At 40.2% G+C, this 21119-nt stretch overlaps 1 protein-coding gene across 1 annotated transcript in view; it reads left to right on the top strand.

Moving 5' to 3' along the window:
• Positions 1-21119, top strand: part of APBB1IP (amyloid beta precursor protein binding family B member 1 interacting protein) — a 69451-nt gene that overhangs the window by 11780 nt on the left and 36552 nt on the right. Inside the window, exons 2-7 of the mRNA XM_064704064.1 lie at positions 1107-1178; positions 3202-3289; positions 5014-5309; positions 10763-10840; positions 13733-13892; positions 17491-17612. Coding sequence (XP_064560134.1) covers positions 1107-1178; positions 3202-3289; positions 5014-5309; positions 10763-10840; positions 13733-13892; positions 17491-17612 — 816 coding nt within the window. The remainder of the gene's footprint in view (positions 1-1106; positions 1179-3201; positions 3290-5013; positions 5310-10762; positions 10841-13732; positions 13893-17490; positions 17613-21119) is intronic.

The following is a 21119-nucleotide window of genomic DNA, read 5'->3' as shown; positions in this document are numbered from 1 at the left end:
GCAGCATTTTTTACCCTTTCCTAAGGCCACAGAGGTGCCACCAGCATTGCCAATGGTCTCAGCTTTGGCCAGCACCAAATCTTGGAGCCACCACGAACTCCTGTCCCTGTCTGACATGGGGAGGACTTCCTTCTCACAGAAGTCACCACTGCAGCCATGCCCCCCTATCCCCCAAACCTTGTCACAGAATCCAATACAGCTGCACACAAACCCAGAGAGCTGATAGAACGACTTGCATGTTTAAAGTTTGGCGGCCCTAGTTTGAACCCTGGTTTTATGTGTTTAGTACCACAATTCTCAATCCTTTGCAGGCTTGAGCCTCTTCATAAAATGATGTTTTTAGTCCTTGTCTCTGGTAGCATTCCATGGCAAATACCCTTTTACACTGCTGCTTTCCCTGCAAAAGAACAGATTTATGAGGAAGAGGATTATTACAGAAGCTGTGTCTTCCCCACAGCTGAGCACCACTGGTGTGGGATCCTGTCCTCACACTGCCCTCTTGCAGCAGCCGCTGCCATCAATGGTCATGTAGCATGTACCCATTTCCCTTGTCTGTGTGCTTCCTCACATCTCTTGGGGTTAGGTAAGACTGCAGTTCTCTCAGTGCAGTAATAATTGAAAGAAAAAAGGAGAAATATTGAGCCAAAAAGTTGGTCATGTAACCATAACCTGATAACATTCAATAAATTCCTGTAGTATTAGTTACCTAAGCCAAAGAAAAAAGGCTTTCAAGATGAAACAGTAAGGAATTTCCCAACATCAAACTTCGTTTCCCTCTCTCTCACAGGCTGCATTTTTTTATGTTTAAGATACAACCATGGTTTATTAGCAGGTGACTTTGTTTAAAATGTAAATGATAAAAGGAGGTAGTTGGAACTTAGCACAAATCTGAAGTGTGTGTTTTAGCATGTACAGCCTCAGGGTTCTGAACTCTTAATAGATACTTCTGAGGTATAGATTCAGGGTTTGCAAGTCATGAGCAATTGTTTTAAGGTTATTTGTGAACACAATATAAAAGAGCATTGTGTGTCTTCTGTTTTTGGCCATTACTGGCTTTGAAATTACCTGAAATGAACTTCTTGTTTCTGGTGGGGTTTTTTTTTCAGATGGAGCAAACCTGTGATGATATAGATGAAATGTTCAGCAATTTACTTGGGGAGATGGACATGCTGACTCAGGTAAATAATTATTTTTTTTCCATCAAGATTAGAAAAGTAGCTATTATGTGTTCGAGAAAAGAGGGAACTGTTCTACATTTTTCATGCACTTCCACTCTGAATAAATGCAGTTACGTTGTTGTGGTAAACCTTCAACTAAATTTCTCTGCTTGAAAGTTTAAACAATTGGCCCAAAGAATAAGGTCATATCAGTACAGGGTAGGTTGTTAAAGAGATCTAACTGCTTGTGAAAGACATTTTCTGAAAAAAAAAAAAAAAAAAGAAAAAACAGTCCAGCAATTTAAATTCCTCTGGATTTGATCCAAAGAAATTAAAGGATTTTGTGAAAACAGGAAGAGTTTGAGTCTGAATTTTCAGGTATGAATGCTTAGCATGCATGGGTAAATGGGATATAGCCTAAGTGTCAAATGTGAACTTTGGAAATGAAAGCAACATTTTGAATATATGTTTAAAGGATTCTTTAGATATGGCAAAATATTAAGCTGCAGTGAGGGTGGCATTCAAGAATTCATGCTGATTTTGTTCCCAATGCAGAATACACTCTTGGGAGTATAAAACAGCATGAGCCATTTTCTAAAGCTCTAATCATTAAATACTTCCTGTAAAAGCTGACGAAAGGAGAGTTTTTATTTCTAGAAAAAAAAATCTACAAAGGGAATATATTTGTTGTATTTTAATAAATGAATGATTGAAAACACTTAAGTTGTCATCTTGGATGTGTGAGTTTGGTTACAGCCCCTGTTTGGAGGGGGTCTTTCTTCTTGATGAATGCCAGCGCTTGACAAAATAAATACCAATAATTCTGAGGCACAGAATAGAAGTTGTGTTTAAACTGGGTGAAAGCTAGGATTTCTCATGGTGTTGTTAGCTGTCAAATCACAGTACCTTGTCCCTCGGTAGCTTTTCTGCTCTTTAGGGCTTTTTGTAGATGTGCATATATTTATTTCATGTATTTATATATCTATGGAGGGATTTATGGTAATCTCATTTCATTATTATGCCTTCAAAAGAACAAAAGACTGCTTGTGATAAATTTTACCTCCTCAGACTGGGCACAGCAGTGTTACGAGAGCAGTGGTGCAAAGAGTGTAAGAGAGTGAGTCTCTTGTCTCTCAGCTCCCCGGTGCAGCACTGGGTGGGACGGGGTGATCCTGAAATTGGGATGGGCTTCTCTCCTCTCTAAAGTTCTGGCATCACATCTCCCATCAGCATGGTGTGGGACAAGCAGGCAGGGGTGTCTGAAAGCCTGAAGACTTGCAGTTAGCTGAACTGGATCTGTTAATTCCCTCAGACTCTTTACTTTCAAAACAAGACTGTAGATAGCTTTTCACACTCTTTCACCTGTCTATCAGTTCCCAAAGTAAGTGTAAATGATAGAAGCATGCAGAGATACCTCTACATGGTATAACAGGGCTGAAAAAGAAATGAAAATTCAGAATTGGTCTTTTCTGCTGCAAACTAGGAATCTCTATTTACACAGGTTTGCAGTTTACATTGCAGTAGCATGGGGTTTTGTTTGTTGTATTTGGGTTTTGGTCCTTTTCAAGCAATAGGAGGAAGCAACAGCTAAGTTTCATTTATAATAGTAAATAAAGCACTCTGGAAAGAAAATGACACTGTGGCTCAAATGTGTACACAGCTAAACTCTTTCCACGCTCCCCTTCAAAAAACCCAAGGAAGCTGAAAATCAGTCTGGCTTTGCCCACTGTCTCAATTAGAAGCAGTCCAGTTCTCTGCTGTTCCCCGCACCACGCCCAGGTGGTGCCTGACACGAGTTGCTGCCATCAGCATTGCACTGAGAAGCAGCAAATCCCTTGCCATGACTGTGGCACAGTGCTTGAACCCTTGTCCTGGCCCTAGGTAGTCTTCCAGTCCAACATGATCTCAGAAACCAGTGCATGCCAATCTGTTATTGAAAAATTCATTAGATAAATTCAGGTAATTGGTTTTCAAATGTTAATGTATATAATAGTAATTACCATTACAGTATCAGCAGATATCTGTTTTTCTTCTACCTTAACAGAGTTTAGGAGTGGAGACTGTACCACCTCCATGCCCCAAAGTGTCCAACAATGAATTTAGCTTTACAGTTGGTTTTAAAGATTTAAATGGTAAGTAGCTGAATCGACTCTTTCATACCTTTTACACTTGCTTAAAATACCTCACAGCAACAAATGAGAAGAAAATCTTTACATACCCTTGATCAAAAACCCCAAACCAAACAAAAGAACCCTGTTTTGCTGGAGGGGGGAGGTATATTTTTGTGTCTCAATTTAGGAAACTTCAAAGGGAACAATTTTTTTGGGACATTACTCAGTTTAAATAGAAGTTAGACTTTTAAAAATGTCTGAGTGTAGAAGAAAACAAAGTTGAGAAGTCTCCCAAATAACTTTCTGAAACGTAACATTTTTAATGTAAGGATTTAACTAGGTGAAAGACAAAGTTCCTCAGTGTGATGTCAGAGCTGCGTAAGCAATTCAGTCCAGTCAGCTTCAGCTGCTTCCACTTTTCAGTGCTTATTCTCATTTAGGTTTGCACTGTCACTTTTGCATGTACAGCTGCTTGCTGAGGCTGTATAGCAAACCAAATGAGGGGATTTGTCTGAGTTTTGAGTAAAAACCCTTCCTTTGATTTTGTTTGTGATTGAGTTTTGGGTTTTTTGGGGGGTTTTTTGACAGGCCTGGTTGTTTGCATTAGCCTGAGTTGTTTTTTTCCCAGGATCAGTTCCTTGTTGGGCTTCCTAAAGGCTCTATCAGTAAAGAGGGTAGAACTATGTTAATAGAGAGGATCATAAGCCAACTTTCCCACTGTAAAGAAAAACTTATTAAATACTATATTGACATAACAGGGAGAGCAGAGTAAACTGAGATGGCCTAGTGACATGTTCACACTTAGTCTCATGAATTATTATTCTTTATTCGACTATATTAGCATTTTTGAGTATCTAATTCAGTGCTCTCCATCCCTCTCAAAATCTCACTTAAATGTTTTCCCAGTTATTTGGTTATTTATTTCTTAACTGGACTCTTTAAAGGTATTTAAACCACTGACTCTGTTCAATCTTAAAGAACCCTTTTCTTCTAGAAAGCTAAAGCATCTTACCGTATATCTTTATACCATGTCTGGTTCAAACAACCACAAATTACATGTGGAGTTCTGGTATAGGATTTTATTTTCTACTCTGTCAGAGTAGAAACCAGAAAGAAAAAGTTACAATGTTTCTTTTAAAAGATACTTTTTTCTTTGTTCCTTGCTTAAAGGAGCCTCAAAAGCATATGTCACAGATCACACAATTACTGCTGTGCTGCAGATGATACCATGCAGTTTCTTGTCTCTTAATATTCTTTGATTCTGCTTCATTTTAATTTTTGGGTTGTAGAACAGCAATAATACATGGAGATACTCTTGATCTAGGCCTCAGTTACAAGGTTTGTTGTGTGCTGTTCCAGAACTTGCTAAGCATTTACGTATTGTGCTCACAGCCTAATGGGAGCTCATGGAATTTCTTGCATTCATATCAATAAGCCTGAACCCAGTGACCTTGCTGGATCAGGGCCATGTTTGTAACATCACAAGGGCCTGAGACTGTGCCACTGGAACTGAAGCTTCCTGTCCTGTTTAGTTTGTATTCCCAGAGTTCCTGGTACTCTGAACTTCAGTGTGTGCAGATTAGTGGCTGTTTCGAAAGCATGTTTGTTTCTTGAACCCGTGTAAAATGTTGTTTCCTTTCCTATGACCCTGTAACCATGCCTTCTGCAATTTAATCTCTGCTGAACTGGGAACAGTGCTTTGCATTGCTCTCACTCTCTGACACATTGTGTGATTTTCTTTACAGAATCCCTAAATGCCCTAGAGGACCAAGACTTGGATGCTTTAATGGCTGACCTTGTAGCAGACCTTAATGATGTTGAACAGAAAACTTTACAAGCCCAGAAAACTTCTTCTTGCAACCAGCAAAGTGCAGTCACTCAGCCTTCAACAGGCTTGAATAATGACATTTATTCTAAAGTTAGTCCCTATGTTACCATTACTGGACAGTCTGTGGATGATTTGCCCCCTCCACCTCCACCACCAAACCCTGAACCAGAACTTCCACCACCACCACCACCTCCTCCTGAGCCACTTACTCAGGTAAGTCTGAGTCAAACCTTATTTTAAACTTTCCCTAGTTCTTGGACTTATTGCCCATTCCTTCATCTTTCTAATCATCATTTTGATAGCCCAATACAGGCATAATCATTGCAAATGGTTTATTGTAACAGAAATCTATCACTGAATTCTTTTAAGAAGCCCTGATCAGTTAATATCTTCTTATGGAGAGCTTAGTTTTGGCATCAGTGCAAAGCATGGCCAGTGATCTCCACTTGGTGAAGATGTCACTACGTGCATTCATTGCAGTCCTTGCTATTTGTACTGATGAGAAAATTCTGTGGATGTTTCCCAGCTCCATCCCTGGCCTAAATAGGAAAAGCTGTGCATTTGTGGAAAACTCAACATTTGCTAGGTGACCAGGTCCAGGGACAAGCACAAAGCACAAGAGGTACCTCTCGTGGTCCTAACATGGAATTACTGCTCTTCTTGGTTTGTCTTGAAAGAAAGTAATGAAAACTATCTGGAATAGGGGACAAATGCTCTTAGAAGGTGTCAAAGTTATCCGTAGGTAACTATATTTATAAATATTTATAGTCATAAATAGTTAGATAGTATATAAATAGATATAGTTATAAATAGAGCAACTGGTTTGCCTGTATCTAAAATTTCAGACTTACTGCAACCTCTTTCATGTTGGTGTTTCTTACAGAGATGTTTTAACGACTGAAATAAAATGTGATATTTGTAGTATTTTTTTGACATGAAGTTTCAGGGGGGCAGATAATGTGAGAATTCTCTCCTCTCACAGCCCTGTGAGAAGAGAAGGCATTAAAAGAGTGATGCAGCCCCCCAAAAAATGAATCTGAAATCTTGAAATACACAAATATATCTCTTTCAGTATTCATGTTGACAGTAATTATGATTGAGAGAAGGTGTTTACATTTAGGGAACGGAAATATTTTAGGGAACATGAAAAGTGTCAGTTGGTTTTGCTTAAAACTGTGGTCAATTCATTGCTGTTTAAAAGCCCATGTGAACTGAATATGATGTGAACTGAATATGAATCACCTCAACATCACTGCTGCCCCTGGGTTTGGAATCATACAGCAGACATATTTAGCAAAGGGAACAGAAAATTGGATAGGAAAATTGGATATGTCTGATGACATAAAAAGTGGTTCACTAGATAAAGCTTCATTTGATGCTCAGGGCCTTTTAACACTGTTTGAAGAATGAAACTCATAAACATGGGAGAAGCTTTGCCATTTTTCTGCACCTCAAAGATAATAGTTCACTTCGTGTCCTAAAGGAATATCAACATTTGCAAAATACCAGCTAAACAGCTTCAAAAGCTGAAGTATTTTATGTACCTAGTACAACTGATATAGAAGAGATGCTATCAAGAAGAGTTTTATCCATTTCCTTCAAAAATTTCCCCATCTTGATTTAGACTCATGATCTTTAAGGAAGTACCAAACTTCTAAGTAGTCTGGTTTGTCAGCTGACAAGTATGGTCTGGAAGGGTGGCTGGTTAGGTGGGCTGAGACTGGCCATTCAAGGGCTAGTAAGTTGACATTTGCTGGCTGGTAGCAAGTGAGATCAGCACTGGGGTTTATATTATTTAACATTTTTGTCTGTGACCTGAGTGATGACATAAACCCCCACCTGAAACTGTGCTGAAGAAGCTTTTATTTAAGGGCACTGGCTGTCAAGATCACTGGCAAGACCTTCAATGCAAGGCCTTCAAGTGCAAGGGGACTTAAAACATGAGGGCCAGGCCAGCAAAATACTCAGAAACCCAGCAAGGTACAAGGTGTTACCTGGGGTGTAATAACCATTTGTACATTTTGGGAAAGGACAGGCTGAGCAGCAGCCCTGCTGAAAAGGGGATCCTGCTGGGTACCACAGTGAATAAGAACCCTGAGTGAAAGATCATCTCAGCAGAGGAGACTGGCCTCTGTTGGGAGAAGTATGGCCAGCAAACTAAGGAGTTATTGTTCCTTTCTCTTGGCACTGCTGGTCCCACTGCTGGAATACTGCGCTATGTGGAGATGCTGGAGAGTGTGCATCAGAGAGCTGATGGAATGGCCAGAGGCCATCGTGCAGTGATCAGGGGCCAGCAAGGACAGGCTGAGGGAGCTGTGCTTGTCCAGTCTGACAGAGGAGGCTGGGAGTGATCTAATGACAGCCTAAACATACCTGAAGGATAGATGCAAAGCTAGTGAAGCCAAATTCTTCTGTAGTAGTGTTAGATCACCAACATGGAAGGGGCAACAGCTACTTATTGTAGCTTTGTAGTCTCAGAGAGGACATTAGGAAAGTTTTTTCCACTTCAGATGGAGGTGTAGCACTGGAACAGGTGATCAAGAGGGATCCCAGATTCCCTTTCTTTGGGGGCTTTCCAAGCTTTGCTAGGTGAAATCATGACTGACCTGATCTAATGTTGGTGGTCATTCTGCTTTGGGCAAGAGCCTGACTATGGACCCTCAGGCCTCTCTTCCAGACAGCATTTTTATTGATGCTGGGATCTAAAGCTCACTGAAATCAGCCATGATTAATTTCTGTCCATTGAGTGCTGTACTGAGATAATTCTTTATTAACTGACATTGTGCATTACCTGAGGGTCAAACAAGATTTTAGAGTGGGAAGAGCATATACTTCCTAAACACAACTGGAATTCTATATGAAAAATATGTAGCCAAAAGTCACTTCTCCCTCAGTTGAACTGTTCCTCTGAGACTGATCTCTAATGATATTCTGGTCTTTTTCCAGATTCGGGGAGTGTCAGAGAAGGATAGGAACAGGATGTAGAAGCATTTCTAAGGAATATAACAGCAATACTTTATTTCCTCATTAAGGCATTGGTTTGACTTTTCCTGCAGCCTTTGCCTCATTTTATGATACAGGTTGTATTCAAATACTAATGGCATACCCACTGTGGCTCACTGTCCACAAAACTGCCCACAGGGCTATTACACAGACTGCAGTGTGAATGATGGAGGTAATAACCATTTAAAATTAATATGGAAAGAATCAATTTCAAATTAATATTCATTGTCTTGATTAGTATTTGTTTTGACATGACATTTCTGCTCAGTAAAATGAAATTCAGCAGTAAGTGGAATGTATTTTCTGTCATCAAAAACCACCTTCCTGTTAGCCAGATTCTTGATAAGTGATTCTTGACCCAATCAAGGCTGAAGTTGTGTTTAACACTTCTGGTTATCCACAGTCAAATAAGACCAGTGTTAATAATTGTCAATGCTGCTGTGATATTAAGCTCCTATTTTCTAACCCTTAGGTGTGCCAAAATAATGTACAGCCTTTCTTTGAGGGAAGCATAGAGCTGTCTCATAACTTTCCATCAACTCTGACATTTCTTTTAAAACTGCCCTTAAGCTAAATAAAGCTTCTTCATTTGCTATTGACATGATGACTTTATGTGCTTCTGTTTAAAGAGCCAGAAAACGTGGTGATGATCCTGTGGGAAAACAAATCCTGTAGCTTGTCAAAGCATTTCTCTAACACTGCTAAAATTTTGCATCTAATAGTTTATTTCCTTTTTCTGCATTAAGTCAAAGCTTATGAAACCAGGAAGGCTGTCAGGTGAGAGCTCTGTTGCATGGATTATACAATGGGAGAATTCTCTTCAGCACATGCAGATGAAGCCTGAATTACATCTGCCTAAAATTTTCATCAGCAAGCCTGCCCACACAACACTCAACCACTTTGGTTAAGATGCTTTTCCTGCTTGCTTCATGTAAGTGGTAAGGGAAGGGTCAGAGTGTGAGAGGCTGTGTGCTTTTCCCTCTGCACAACCATCAGCCTCCCTGCAACAGCCACCTTTGTGCAACTGATTGTGTTCAACTACAGAGGCTTTTTTTGGATTCTCTAAGTTAAGCAGTGCTGAGATATAGCAATGCAAATTTCCACACCTGCAGAGAAAAAAAAAAAGATATATTTTTAACTGATTGCACAGTATTTATAGTGGAGAATTTGATGACAGGAAATGTGCTTGAAGCAGCAATAAAAAAAAGGTGTTTAGTTCAGTCAGTCAGGAGTACTTTAGCTACACTTGAACATGCCCCAAAACTTGGGATGAATAAGATAACCTTCCTTCTCTTTCTTTGCTATTGTATGATATCTCAGTAACAGGGAAGTGATGGCAATGCTTAGTTAGGCTTAGTTTCTTGCAAATGCATCTTCTATGAGTTGCAGTCAGTTCTCTTGGTGTGAAGACCACTAAAAATTACGACTTTAGGATAGCAAATGGGGGCTGAAGGTAACAGAGATCTTGTGTGGAAGCAGAACAGGAACTTTCTCCCGCAGTCCTTGACTGGCAGTTGGTAGTCTGTGAGTAGTGTAGCACAAAATCTTACCTCTTTTAAACAGTGGAAACTGTGAAAGTAAGAGAGCAACAGGGATAACAAAAATCAGCAGAGAGGCAAAAAAGCAAATACAAGACTGTCTTCAACAGAGGCAACAGGGATGTTAAGTTGGAAAGAAACTGAACCCTCCAGTAGTACTGGAGGAGTCCAAGGCAGCCCCAGGAACCACATTCACTTGTTGTCCAAAATGTGCTTTTCAACTCCAAATGTGACTGGAGGAGAGTTCTGGAAGAGAGATGGCATAAAAGAACAGTCCCAATCTTGCAGCAGTCACAGAGGCAACACCAGGCAGCTAGTACTACATTTGGTACATGTAACTAAAATTCCTAGCACCTGGGGATCCAGAGTCTTCTTGGATCACAAATGTTATTGATGTTAAGAGAGAGGCATGTTGTTGATAGAGCTGCTTTGTAAAAGGAGAGCTGGGTGATACTGAGATTTTTGGGATTCTTACTGTGGAATGAAGTTGTGTGCTCTAACTGTGTCTGTGTTAATATGAATAGGTCCATTCATATAATATAAGCCAACTATTGGAGGTGTTCCTCTCAGTAAGTATCTGTGCAATAAGAGATCATATGTGACAAGTCAAAGAATTTAAGTAAATTAATGTACTGAACACAAAGTATAAAATTATAAGTGATGTAATTGCAAGCCAAAATTTCAGTATAATCCTACTTAATTTCAGTATAATCCTACTAAATTCTAGTTCTCTTGCCCTGATGAGAATCAAGTTTTCTTCCAAGCAGCTGCATGCACAATGCTATTTCACTGAGCCTGGATCTTCCTTCACCTTCTCTTTTGTATCAGCTGTATGTACAGAAACACAGAAGAGTTCAGTTTTCAGGCATTTTTGTAGCATTTGAGGAACAGATCATGTAAGAACTATATGGCTGAGCAGCAGCAGGGAGCATGGGACTTGTAAACCAAAGCTTTGGCTGAAGGATCTTAGGTCAAGGAAGTCTGGAAATTTTCTGTATGTATGAAGGTTGCTGTGACAAGCTTTATCTTCAGGATGTAAATATCAAGAAAAAACTCTTTTCAAGTAAATGTAAATTGCTGAGATTACTTAACAGGAAATATACCAAATATCTTGTGTCTTTTCAGGAAGAACTAGAGGCAAAGGCTAAAGCTGACAAGATTAAACTTGCATTGGAGAAATTGAAGGAAGCCAAAGTTAAAAAGGTGAGCCATAAAATAGTAAATGCTACCATAAGAGCTACCACCTAAATATATGTTAATATTCCTCTTAATAATGAATTTCTTACTAAAATGACTAGGCTTTTCCATATTTAATCTGTAAAGATACTCCACTGAGCTCTCATCATCCACCTCAAGAGAAGGTTCTGGGTGAATGCTACTGCCAAGGGACTGATTTTTTAGAGGACTTGGAAAGCATTGCATCTTTTTCTTTTTTTCTGTGTTGGGGCAAAACCCACTGTTCTGATAAGTTGCTTTAGAGAAAGCAGAGTGTACATGAAAATGTTGCTGAATTATGCTGTGCTGATCCCAGGAGTATTAAACTTTTCTTTATGGTGGATACAGTGGATTTTGCTAATCCCTATTAAATTGATGAGGGTCTTCTTGCTAAATCTTTCCACAGCAGTGTAGTAATGAACTAGCATAACAGAAATTATTTTAGACCAACAAATTAGAAGCTGGAGGTGTTCAGTAACTCTGAATAATGGATGTAAACTAAAGACAGTCATGATCTTTCAGTCTTGCTTGAAGAAGATGGGAAGTGTTGGAGCCTGCAGAGCTTCCAGGAAGAATGGAAGTTTCCAATAAATTTGGGAATGTCCAGTCTTGAGGTGGTTCCCACAGAACACTTTACATTCATCTATAAATGCTCTTTCTGAGAGAATGTCTTGGGAGGATTTCACTGATGTTGACTTTGTAAAGCTCTGTAACTAAAGTTATGACTGCTCACTGGTCACACTCTTTTCCTTGTAATGTTAGCAATTCTTCTTTGGGAGACTTTGTCTTCCCAACTTCTTTCCCCCCTGTGAATATTTGTAACCATACAGTAGAAGGTGGGTTCAATCTTGTCACTATGTCACTATAATGGAATTACTTTGTCACTCTTGAGTTTTAAATTGACTAAATATTGTCAAGAAAGCTGGTTTTCTCTCTTTTACTAGAAGCAGAGGGCAGGGATGATGGTGAAATGCAAGTTCACCGCCTTGGACTTCAGGAGAGAAGACTTTGGCTTCTTCAAAGGTCTTGGAAGAGTCCCATATGGAACTTCCTAATGGGAAGAAAGGATCAAGAAATCTCGTTAATATTTAAAGATCACCTCCTTCAAACACAAGAGAGTTCCATCCCAGTGGAAGATGATCAGAAAATATTGTGAAGATGATCAGGAGTATCTCCTGAGAGGAGAGGCTGAGATTGCCTAGGGCAGAGAGGGATCTATGTGGTGCTTGTCTATCTCAAGAAAAACCTCAAGAGAGGGTGCAAAGAGAATGGAGCTGGGCTCCCTTCAGTGCTGCCCTGTGATGGGACCCAGGGCAACAGGCACAAACTGAAACACAGGAGGCTCTGAATGCCAGGAGACACTTCTTCCCTGTGGGGGTGGGTGAGCCTGGCACAGGTTTCCCAGGCAGGTTGTTATCTCCTCCCTGGAGATGATACCAAACCATCAGACAGGGTCCTGGCTGTTGGTCTTTAGGTGGCTCTGCTTGCCTGGGCAATGATGGACTGATTGACCACCAGAGGTGCCTTCAATCTCAGCTGTTTGGTGATTCTGTGAAGATGGAAGCTGCATGCATGTTTCTGAGCAGTCAGTTATAACCAGACATAAATCCCCTTTTGCCTTAAACATGTTAGATTATGCATGTACAACATTCTTTTTCTGTTTAATCTGCACTATGGCTCAGGTGCTTATTTTACAGAAGATTCTTCTTACAAGGATTGGAATCAAAGCAAGTTCATGGCTTTTGTAACATTTGTTTTTGCTTTTCAGAGATAGTGTAGATTTTCTCTTGAGGATCATAACTCTCCTTCTACATGACCTTTTACACAGAATGTCTCTACAGAACCAAAGCTTTTTATGCACACATTTAAAAATAAAGAACTATTTAAACAAAAATATGGAAAGTCCTCCCAACTCACCAGCAGTGTACAGACCTTATAGAGAATTATTCTACTGTTTTCAGTACTAATGGAGCATTTTAAGTACCTTCTTATAATGGACTTCCAGTTCTTTATCACATTTTAGGTACTTCAGCATTTTCTTGCATTGTTCCTCTCTGAAGAAAGTTCACTGTGTTTCTTGTTTAACAAATACTTCACCATATAAAGAAGTAATGAGTGTCTTAGGTTAATTTGGTCAGTTAGTAACTCATGAGGGGAAGAGGAGGGGATTTTTTCTCTGTGGTGGCCAGTGAAAGAACCCAAGGGAATGGCCTGGGACAGGCCCTCCAGGAAAGTGTTCACAGGCCTGACAGAGTTCAAGAAGCATTTGGTTCGAGAAGCTCTTGGGCACATGGAGCAATGCTCTTGGGCTTGTCCTCTGCAGGGCCAGGAGCTGGACTCAGCGATCCTGATGGGTCCCTTCCAACTCAGCATATTCTGTGAACTCATCTGTTTTCTTATTGATGACAGCTGGACTATGGCCCATCTTAGTACAATCCAATTTCAGGCTATTTTGTTGGCGTGGCAAGATTCTTCCATTCTTTTTCTGTATAAAATGAAATTTTCCACATTCATAGCTTGCATTAAGGACACTGTCCCTTTGCACTTGGTTTCCCTATCAAGCATTTTCCTTAATTGCACATCTAGTAGATTTAGAGAAGAGATTAACTTCTGCTTTTTCTTCATAGCAATTTCACCTTTCCTGAAAACGTGCGTAGGACAAGGCTTCATTCTATTTTTAGAGAAAAGATCTTTATTTTGGGGAAAATTATAATGTGAAAATTTCGGAGCTGTTTTATTCTCTCAGCTTGCTTTGGGACAGGATGCCTTTGAATCAGTAATAACCTTCAGCGTTTATCTTTCTTATCTGTGTTAGCAGATTCAGACGAGTCCTTTTGTTGCTCCTGAAATTAACTGCCTGTTCTGTGACTTTGTTCTCAGCTTGTTATCAAGGTGCACATGAACGATAACAGCACCAAGTCCCTGATGGTGGATGAGCGCCAGGTGGCACGGGATGTTCTGGACAATCTCTTTGAGAAAACCCACTGTGACTGCAACGTGGACTGGTGTCTGTATGAGACGTACCCAGAGCTGCAGATTGGTGAGTGCTGTAGTCACATAGCAAATAGATAGAGGGCTGGTAATCTTAAAAGATCAGGTCAGTGTTGGTAATCTTGAAAAGATAGTGACATTTCTCCTGCCCATGTGTCCCCTGATGTTGGAACATCACAGGCTCTAAGCTGAGGGATGCTGCAGGAATATGTTTGGTGTGTTTGTGCTGTAGAATTGAGTCCATTCAGCTGTGCTGTGACCTGCAGAAGGCTCCTTGCTTTTCACCATTTCCATTATTTTATTTTACACAAAATGAAGGAGCCATGTGAGTTTCAAGGTGATGACAAACCCAAACACACCAGTACTCAAATCCACTTTTTGAAGAGACAATGCCGTGCTGGAGTGCTGTCAGCAGGCATGTATTACATACTGGCCAAACAAATGTCATTAAACAAGACTCTGTGAGAAGTGTTTCAGTCATTTCTAATGCTCTTCATTTGTGGTAATAATTTTTCTAAGTGTAGCTGTTTACAGGGCACTGCTCTGTGATGGGGTTGCAGCTCTGCTGATGGTAAGTTATGACTTATGGAGTAATTAACCTGGCCTCTGGGTCCTAGAAAACAGCTGTGCAAAACCTATGAATTGTTCTGTGCAACATAATAAGTCTTGTTTGAAAAAGGCTTCAAGGTTTCTTTCATTAAGTATTCTCTAATTGTGAAATATTTTAGAATCTTTTTATTTGCCAGCCTGAAAAGGTATTGGCATCAAAAGGAGAAGGAAAATTACCACTGCTTTCTTTCAGAGTCACATGTGACCTAGAGAAATGGGAAGTTGTCAAACAGCCTTTAACATTCTCAATTGACAGTCTCCCAGTAGAGATGGGAAAATTCTCAAATAAAGTCAAAGATCAATATTGCACTTTAAAAGAGTCCCAGGTGTAGTCATTCTGCTAAATTAAACAATAGAAATTTTAAAATAACTGGTAAAAAGCCTGACTGGTCATGAGCAAGGAGATGCTCATCTGCTTGTAAGAGTGGTGCAGAAATTTACTGCAAATCTGTTCTTCTACATGATTAAGATAATGATGCTGCATTCTTTTGTACCTGCTTATCTTAACTAAGAAAAAACTGGAAATGTCATTTGACCCTAGAAATCTGACAAAACTCACTGAATAATTTTGGAGTGTTTTCCTGTCTTAGAAAGTTGCTCCCTTTTTGTCCAGTGTGACTTGGACAAACATGTCTGAGTATTAGGATGACATCACAAAAGGCATATGGTTTCTGAATCTCCATAGTCATTAAAAAGAATGTACTTGTGTTTCTGCATAATCTGGATAGATATTTGAATTTCCTATCATGCAATTAAAACTGAAGGTATCAAGGAAATTGTTTGCTACAAACATAGGGGTAAATGGTTGGAATTTTTTTTGTGAAAATTCGTTGTGCTACTTTAGTCACAACTAATGCTAGGTGATTTTGGTTAGTGTTAGGGTATTGGTATAGTAAGAAATTATTCTCATAATGAATTAAAATTATTTTAAAAGCCAGGACAGAAGAAAAATACAAAAGGAAGTAAACTTGTATCTGCTTCAAGAAAAAAGGAAAAATCTATTAACCCTGATGCAGTGATCTATTACCAGGTCCAGGTCTGCTAAGGATGGAGCCTTTTTGTTTGCAGAAGGCAGTTTCAATATGAATGGGATGGTACATGTTCTTTCTTCTGCTTCCAATGCACAGCAACATGCTGTTAATTTTGTTCAAAATCAGAACAATGTGAGCCATTCTTCATTTTCATCAGTATACTTCTTGGCTGCTCTAGATAGCTTTATTACCATCAGCACAAAGACAGAACTTTTCTACACTTCATCTTTCTGCCTGCTTTCCACATTAGTATTAAAGAGAACAAAATTATGTTTACTTTAAGGAGCAAATCTGAGCAGCAAATAATTCTTGCTGAACTGAAGGTCCAAGCTACTTTTATATCACAAGATCCTTTACATACATATATGGTTATTTTGAAAGACTATTATTGTAAATAAGATAAACTACAGATTAAAATTAAATACATGTTAAATATCACAAATAATCTCAGTAGTGAGATGGTGATGTAACACTGGGCTGTAGGTGTACCAGAATGCAATAAAGACTGTTGCAGTCTTATAATAGGCATCCAGATTTGACTTTTTTTAGGTAAATTAGGTAAAAATACCCTCCTGAGGATGATAAAGTCATATTTTTCATACAAGAAAATCTTGGTGCAGCAAATGAACAAACAAAAATATATGTGGCAAAAATTAATGTTACTGTCTGAGAATTGTTTCATGCCTATCTTGAAGTATAAGGTGCTGTTCATCCTTCAAACTATTACTGGGGTTTTATATAGTGCTTCCTATTTCCAGTGCATTGCAGAAGTACCAGTTGCTAAATGAGGAGTGTTATGTTGTTGGTGTTAAAAGTTACTGGGTCCCTGCAGATGGGTCTTGAAGCTAATCTCATTCTGTGAATTTAATTAATTCACCAGATAGAGGTTGGATGGGATGTCCTAAAACCTTGTCAAAAGTAACAAGGGTTAAAGAAAACCTACAAAATGTATGTTTTGTTACTTCCTCTGATGCTAGGCCAGTCTAGGCCATTGGAAGATTTGATCACCAGGAATGGGAGTATGGCTGTTCCCAGGAAATGGCCAAAATTCTACTGAAAATTTGAGCTGGGTGAATTCCCTATCCCAGTAATGAATTTGTAGAAAAGTGCAGATTGGGACACTCCAAAATGACCTGTCAAGTTATGCTGAATTCCTTTTCCTTTAAAAGGAGTTTTATTTGAGCAATTTATATATTTTATCTAAATGAAACTGAAGTGGTTTCAGAGTTACCTCAGTTAACCTCAGCACACCCTGTGGCTTTTCTGGGTGGAGGAGTGGGGTTCAGAGCAGATCAGGAGGGGACAGAGCCGAAATTCTTGCATTCAAAATGGTCTCTCACATCCCTGGTAAGGATAACTACAGAGATGCTGCGTGAACCAGTATATCTTGACATTAGTTCTATCTTTGTTTTTTCCTACTCTGCTATTTCTGGTTTTAAATACAGTTGCTTGAAACCAAATATTTTCTTTTCAGTGCATAGAATTCTTCCTGCTGACGAAAAGCAAATCTTCATTGTAAAGAAGTAAACCAACAAATAAATTAATTCTTTACTTTTTTTTTAAATTCATTAGCCAAAGTTTGTCTATATCCCTTCTTCCACCCCCCTAGTCTGTGGTACTGCAAACCTTAAAAAAAACCAAAATCAGTCAAAAGCAGAAAGCAGTTACACCATGAAATACATGGGTGTAACTACTCCTGGTGGGTCACTGCTTCCATCCATCCCTTGCAGTCTTCAAGCAGCAGTTCAGAGATTCAGGAGGAATCCAGGAGCATGGCACAGCTACATAAAGTGTCTTCTGTAGCTGCTTTGCCCTTCCATGTGACACGATTTCCTGTGGTGTGGGACTGGTTCTGCTCCCATCTGTGCAGTGGAAAAGAGTGCTGGACTGTCCAGCCCTGAGTGAGTGAATCAGATAATGATTACATTCTTACACAGGAATTTCTGCAGCCTCTGGAGAGGGCAGAAACAGTTTGAATGTCTTACATTATCTTCTCTGTCTCTCCAGAAAGGTTTTTTGAAGACCATGAAAATGTTGTTGAAGTGTTATCAGACTGGACTCGAGACACTGAGAATAAGATTCTGTTTTTGGAAAAAAGTCAAAAATATGCTTTATTTAAAAATCCCCAGGTAAGCTAACATGGTATTTGGATAAGAGTCTAAACTAAGGTCATTTAGTCTGCATGTTGCCTATTACATTAATGATTTCTTTCAGCTCTGTCAGTTCAGAGAAAGCAAAACTTATATTTTCAACCAAAAAACCCACCAGGATTTTAAATGCAAGGATTTGAAAAGTAGAGTTTTCTGATTCTTTTTTCTGATACTTTTTTAGAGTCCTGTCTGTAGAGGTAAAAGCTGAAGCATGTAGTTCACCCCTGTAGTACAAGCCACTGCTTAGGTACAGCTCTTAGAACTGTGTGAGATGGCACAGCTCTAAAAAACCTTTGTTTTTACTACAGCTTCTGCACTATTCCTGCTGATGAATATAAATATTTCCTTGAAGGCCCAGTTTTTGCCAATTGTAAATAAAACTTCATAAAGGGTATACTTAATGCTGCAGAAGATTTACTGGGTTTTGTTTATACTGAGGAGAATTGGTTATCAGTAACTTGTTGTCATGGTTTGAGCCTGGCACAGAGCCAGTGCCCCCCATGAAAATGCCCTCACCCTGGTGTCTGCTGTGAGATGTGACCAGGAATAAGCAAAACAGGCTTTAGCTTAAACATAAAGAACACTTTATTACCTAAACTACAGGAAAATAGGGAAAAACTATAAGGAAAAGAAAAAAAAAATTGAAAACCTTACAAAAACCACTTTCCTCCTCCCCACTACCTGACTTTCCCAATCCGATACATTCTCCCAAAACACCAACTGCCCAGCCTGGCACCACACTTTAGTATACTCAAACTTCAGTTCATGAAGAGGAAAGGAGTCCTTCTTGTTCCATAGGCTTCCCCTGGAAACACACTGAAACCTCGTGTGCTTCCCTGTCACTTCGGCACCGCCCGGAAAAAAGTCCTTTTGCCGCTTGTGACATCTTCCTTCCATGCCCAGTGCTCTCACCACTGCGCATGGACCAGAGCTGCTTTTAGGGTTGTCTTTCAAGGATGCCTTGTCTCACTCCAAAAAGGCACAGTCTCTGCTTTAGGACATCTGTCCCCCATATTTTTCCAACCCCCTGGGGCCGGGGGTCCTCACGATGAACCCTCCTGGTTCTGAGCCACTGCTTCCCCCTAAGTGCAGTCTCTGTGTCACAGGAACAACTGAGTCCATGGCCACAAGAAAAGTCCAGCCAAAAGGCCACTCCAAATCATCTCTCCCCATCCAATCATCTCCACGTTCTTCGGGCCAGGTCCTTGTCTCATCTCATCTCTTATCTCCCTTCTTATTCAGCTTCGAGGAGGATTAGCATTTTTGCAAGGCCCCAATCATGAAAGAAAGGGGTTAAAACTTTCAGTCTCTGTCCCGGAGCTGCGGCACTCCCACACACGCTGCCCACACGCTGCCGCTCCGGCCGGGCACTCTTCCCCCCCTTCTCCTCCTGGGCCAGCTGCTATCACATTCGGTGTCGCCGGCTCTCTCTCTCTCCTGGGGGGGGGGGGGGGGGAATGGCTGTGCCCGAGGGCTGACTCCCTGGGGTCTTCCACCCTTCCATCCTCGAGGGCCTCCTCACCTCCCATCTCTGTCCAGGCCCAGGGCCTACCACATGGCTGCCCCTCCCCCGCCCAGCAGCAGCGGCTGGACAGGAGAGGGTGATCTGACCTCTTCGCCGCGACGTCCCAAGAGAGCCTGCCAGGGCAGAGCCCTGTTTTTTAACCCCTGTGTATTCTCGGAGGTGTGTCCAAACCCCACTGGCTACACCAGGTGTCAGTATCAAACTCAGAACATCCATTGGTTTGACCACAGCATCCCAGAATTCCCACTCCTTCCTGGTCAAACCACCACACTTGTGCGCTTTATCTTTGTAAAGGAGGATCTGCACACTGAATTGCATCAAATTATTCAGATAGGTAAATACACAAATTATTGTATGATGTGGTCAAAGCTGTGTGTACAAACATCCTGGAACATGCAGTTGCTGGATTCTGGGACAGAGGATCTTTTCCCCATGTCAGCTGACTGTTAGCTCACTGAGCATCTGGTTTGTTCCGAAGGGCAGCAAGAGATAAATGAGCAATTCAGCACTGCCAAAAAAAAAAAGGAGTCAAATATGTAATTTGGCAGCAAATCTCACCAAGCTGCTCATTAGGAAATTGGGGTTTTTTATAGAATGAGCCTGTATTTCAAATAAAACCTATGGAAAAGAAGTTTCCTTCATTGATATTAGTATCCACAATCAGGAAAAGAGAACTTTTTCTGCAGTGTACATGGATTAATGTTGATTTTTAATATGAAACAGCAAAACCATGTTTGGGAATACAATATGGTGGCTCAAAGTGTCCTCCTTTCTAGAGCACATAAACTTACCCAGCAGCAGAGGTTCAATTCCTCCTTTGATTCATACACTGTAGCGTTATTTGGGTAAGTGGTTTTTGAGCCCTTCCTCAAACAGGAAGTAAAACTTTGATGAACATTCTGCTGTGATGAATATTGCATTTTGGTTGCAATGAAATTTAGCAATAAACGTGACCTAAACCAGAACCAAACAAAAGTGTAGGTCTGTCCTTGTGTGTCAGCTGGATCTGGACAAGTCTGCAGTCATTGAGCTTTAGCCCCTCTGTGTAAGCTCTAAAATGAACAGTCTGAGCAAACTGGATCGGTTGTGGCTATCACACTGTTGAAATATTTTGCCAGTAATAAAGTCTGACCATCTGTCAGGCATGGTAAACTCAAACATTGTGAATGGGGAAAATAGTACAGACATATCAGCACTTTGTGGCAGCAAGTAATCAGCACTGTACAGAGCTCACACTAAATACTGAAATATTGTAAAATACACATCTGCAGTGAGTCCCTGAACAGGCAAACCACACAGAAATGCTAAGTTGTGGGGGGTAGGGTGTTTGCCTAGCTAACTGTGTACAGAAATTGCGGTGTAACCAAAAGGAAACTGAAATCTTGTGCTTGGGACTGTGTGCTTAGTATATTCAGCCTCCTCCTAACTCAGTCAAGGCTGTCACATAAAACTTTATTTTGAGAGTACACAAATTGCAGAATGCTTTTTGACACACCCATGGTGCTAGTGCCAAAGCAGCTAATTCCTTGTTTATTTCATGCTCATTCTGTTGGAAGGATTTTGTGGGGATCTCACAGGTTTTTAACTTGCATATCTTTTTCTGGGAAAAAAGAAAGGGCAAATCCCAATGGTGGCCAGGTGCCTACAGTTTATTCTTAGACAAATTAGAGGTACAAAATTTTCATCACAAATATTGGACACAACTAGTGCTTTAAAAAAATCTTATAAAGATGGGCAGATGCCTTCCTAAAACAAGAGGACCTCTGAAGAAGATCTGTGTGTGGCCAATGTTTATTGTTTTCTTTCTGTGAACTAGTTATAGACCTATTTAGCAACATTTAATTAAAAGTGTTTCATTTTCTGAGGGTGAATTGAGATTCTGGAATGCAGGATTATTCTCTACATGCTGGCAGTATGTTGCTCAGTTAATGCCCGTGGCTTTTTTTTTTAAGATTGTAATT

Source organism: Zonotrichia leucophrys, chromosome 2 (assembly GCF_028769735.1).
Source record: "Zonotrichia leucophrys gambelii isolate GWCS_2022_RI chromosome 2, RI_Zleu_2.0, whole genome shotgun sequence".
Classification (NCBI taxonomy): Eukaryota; Metazoa; Chordata; class Aves; order Passeriformes; family Passerellidae; genus Zonotrichia; species Zonotrichia leucophrys.
The sequence above is the reverse complement of the archived record's forward strand: the minus strand, read 5'-3'. Positions and strand labels throughout refer to the sequence as shown.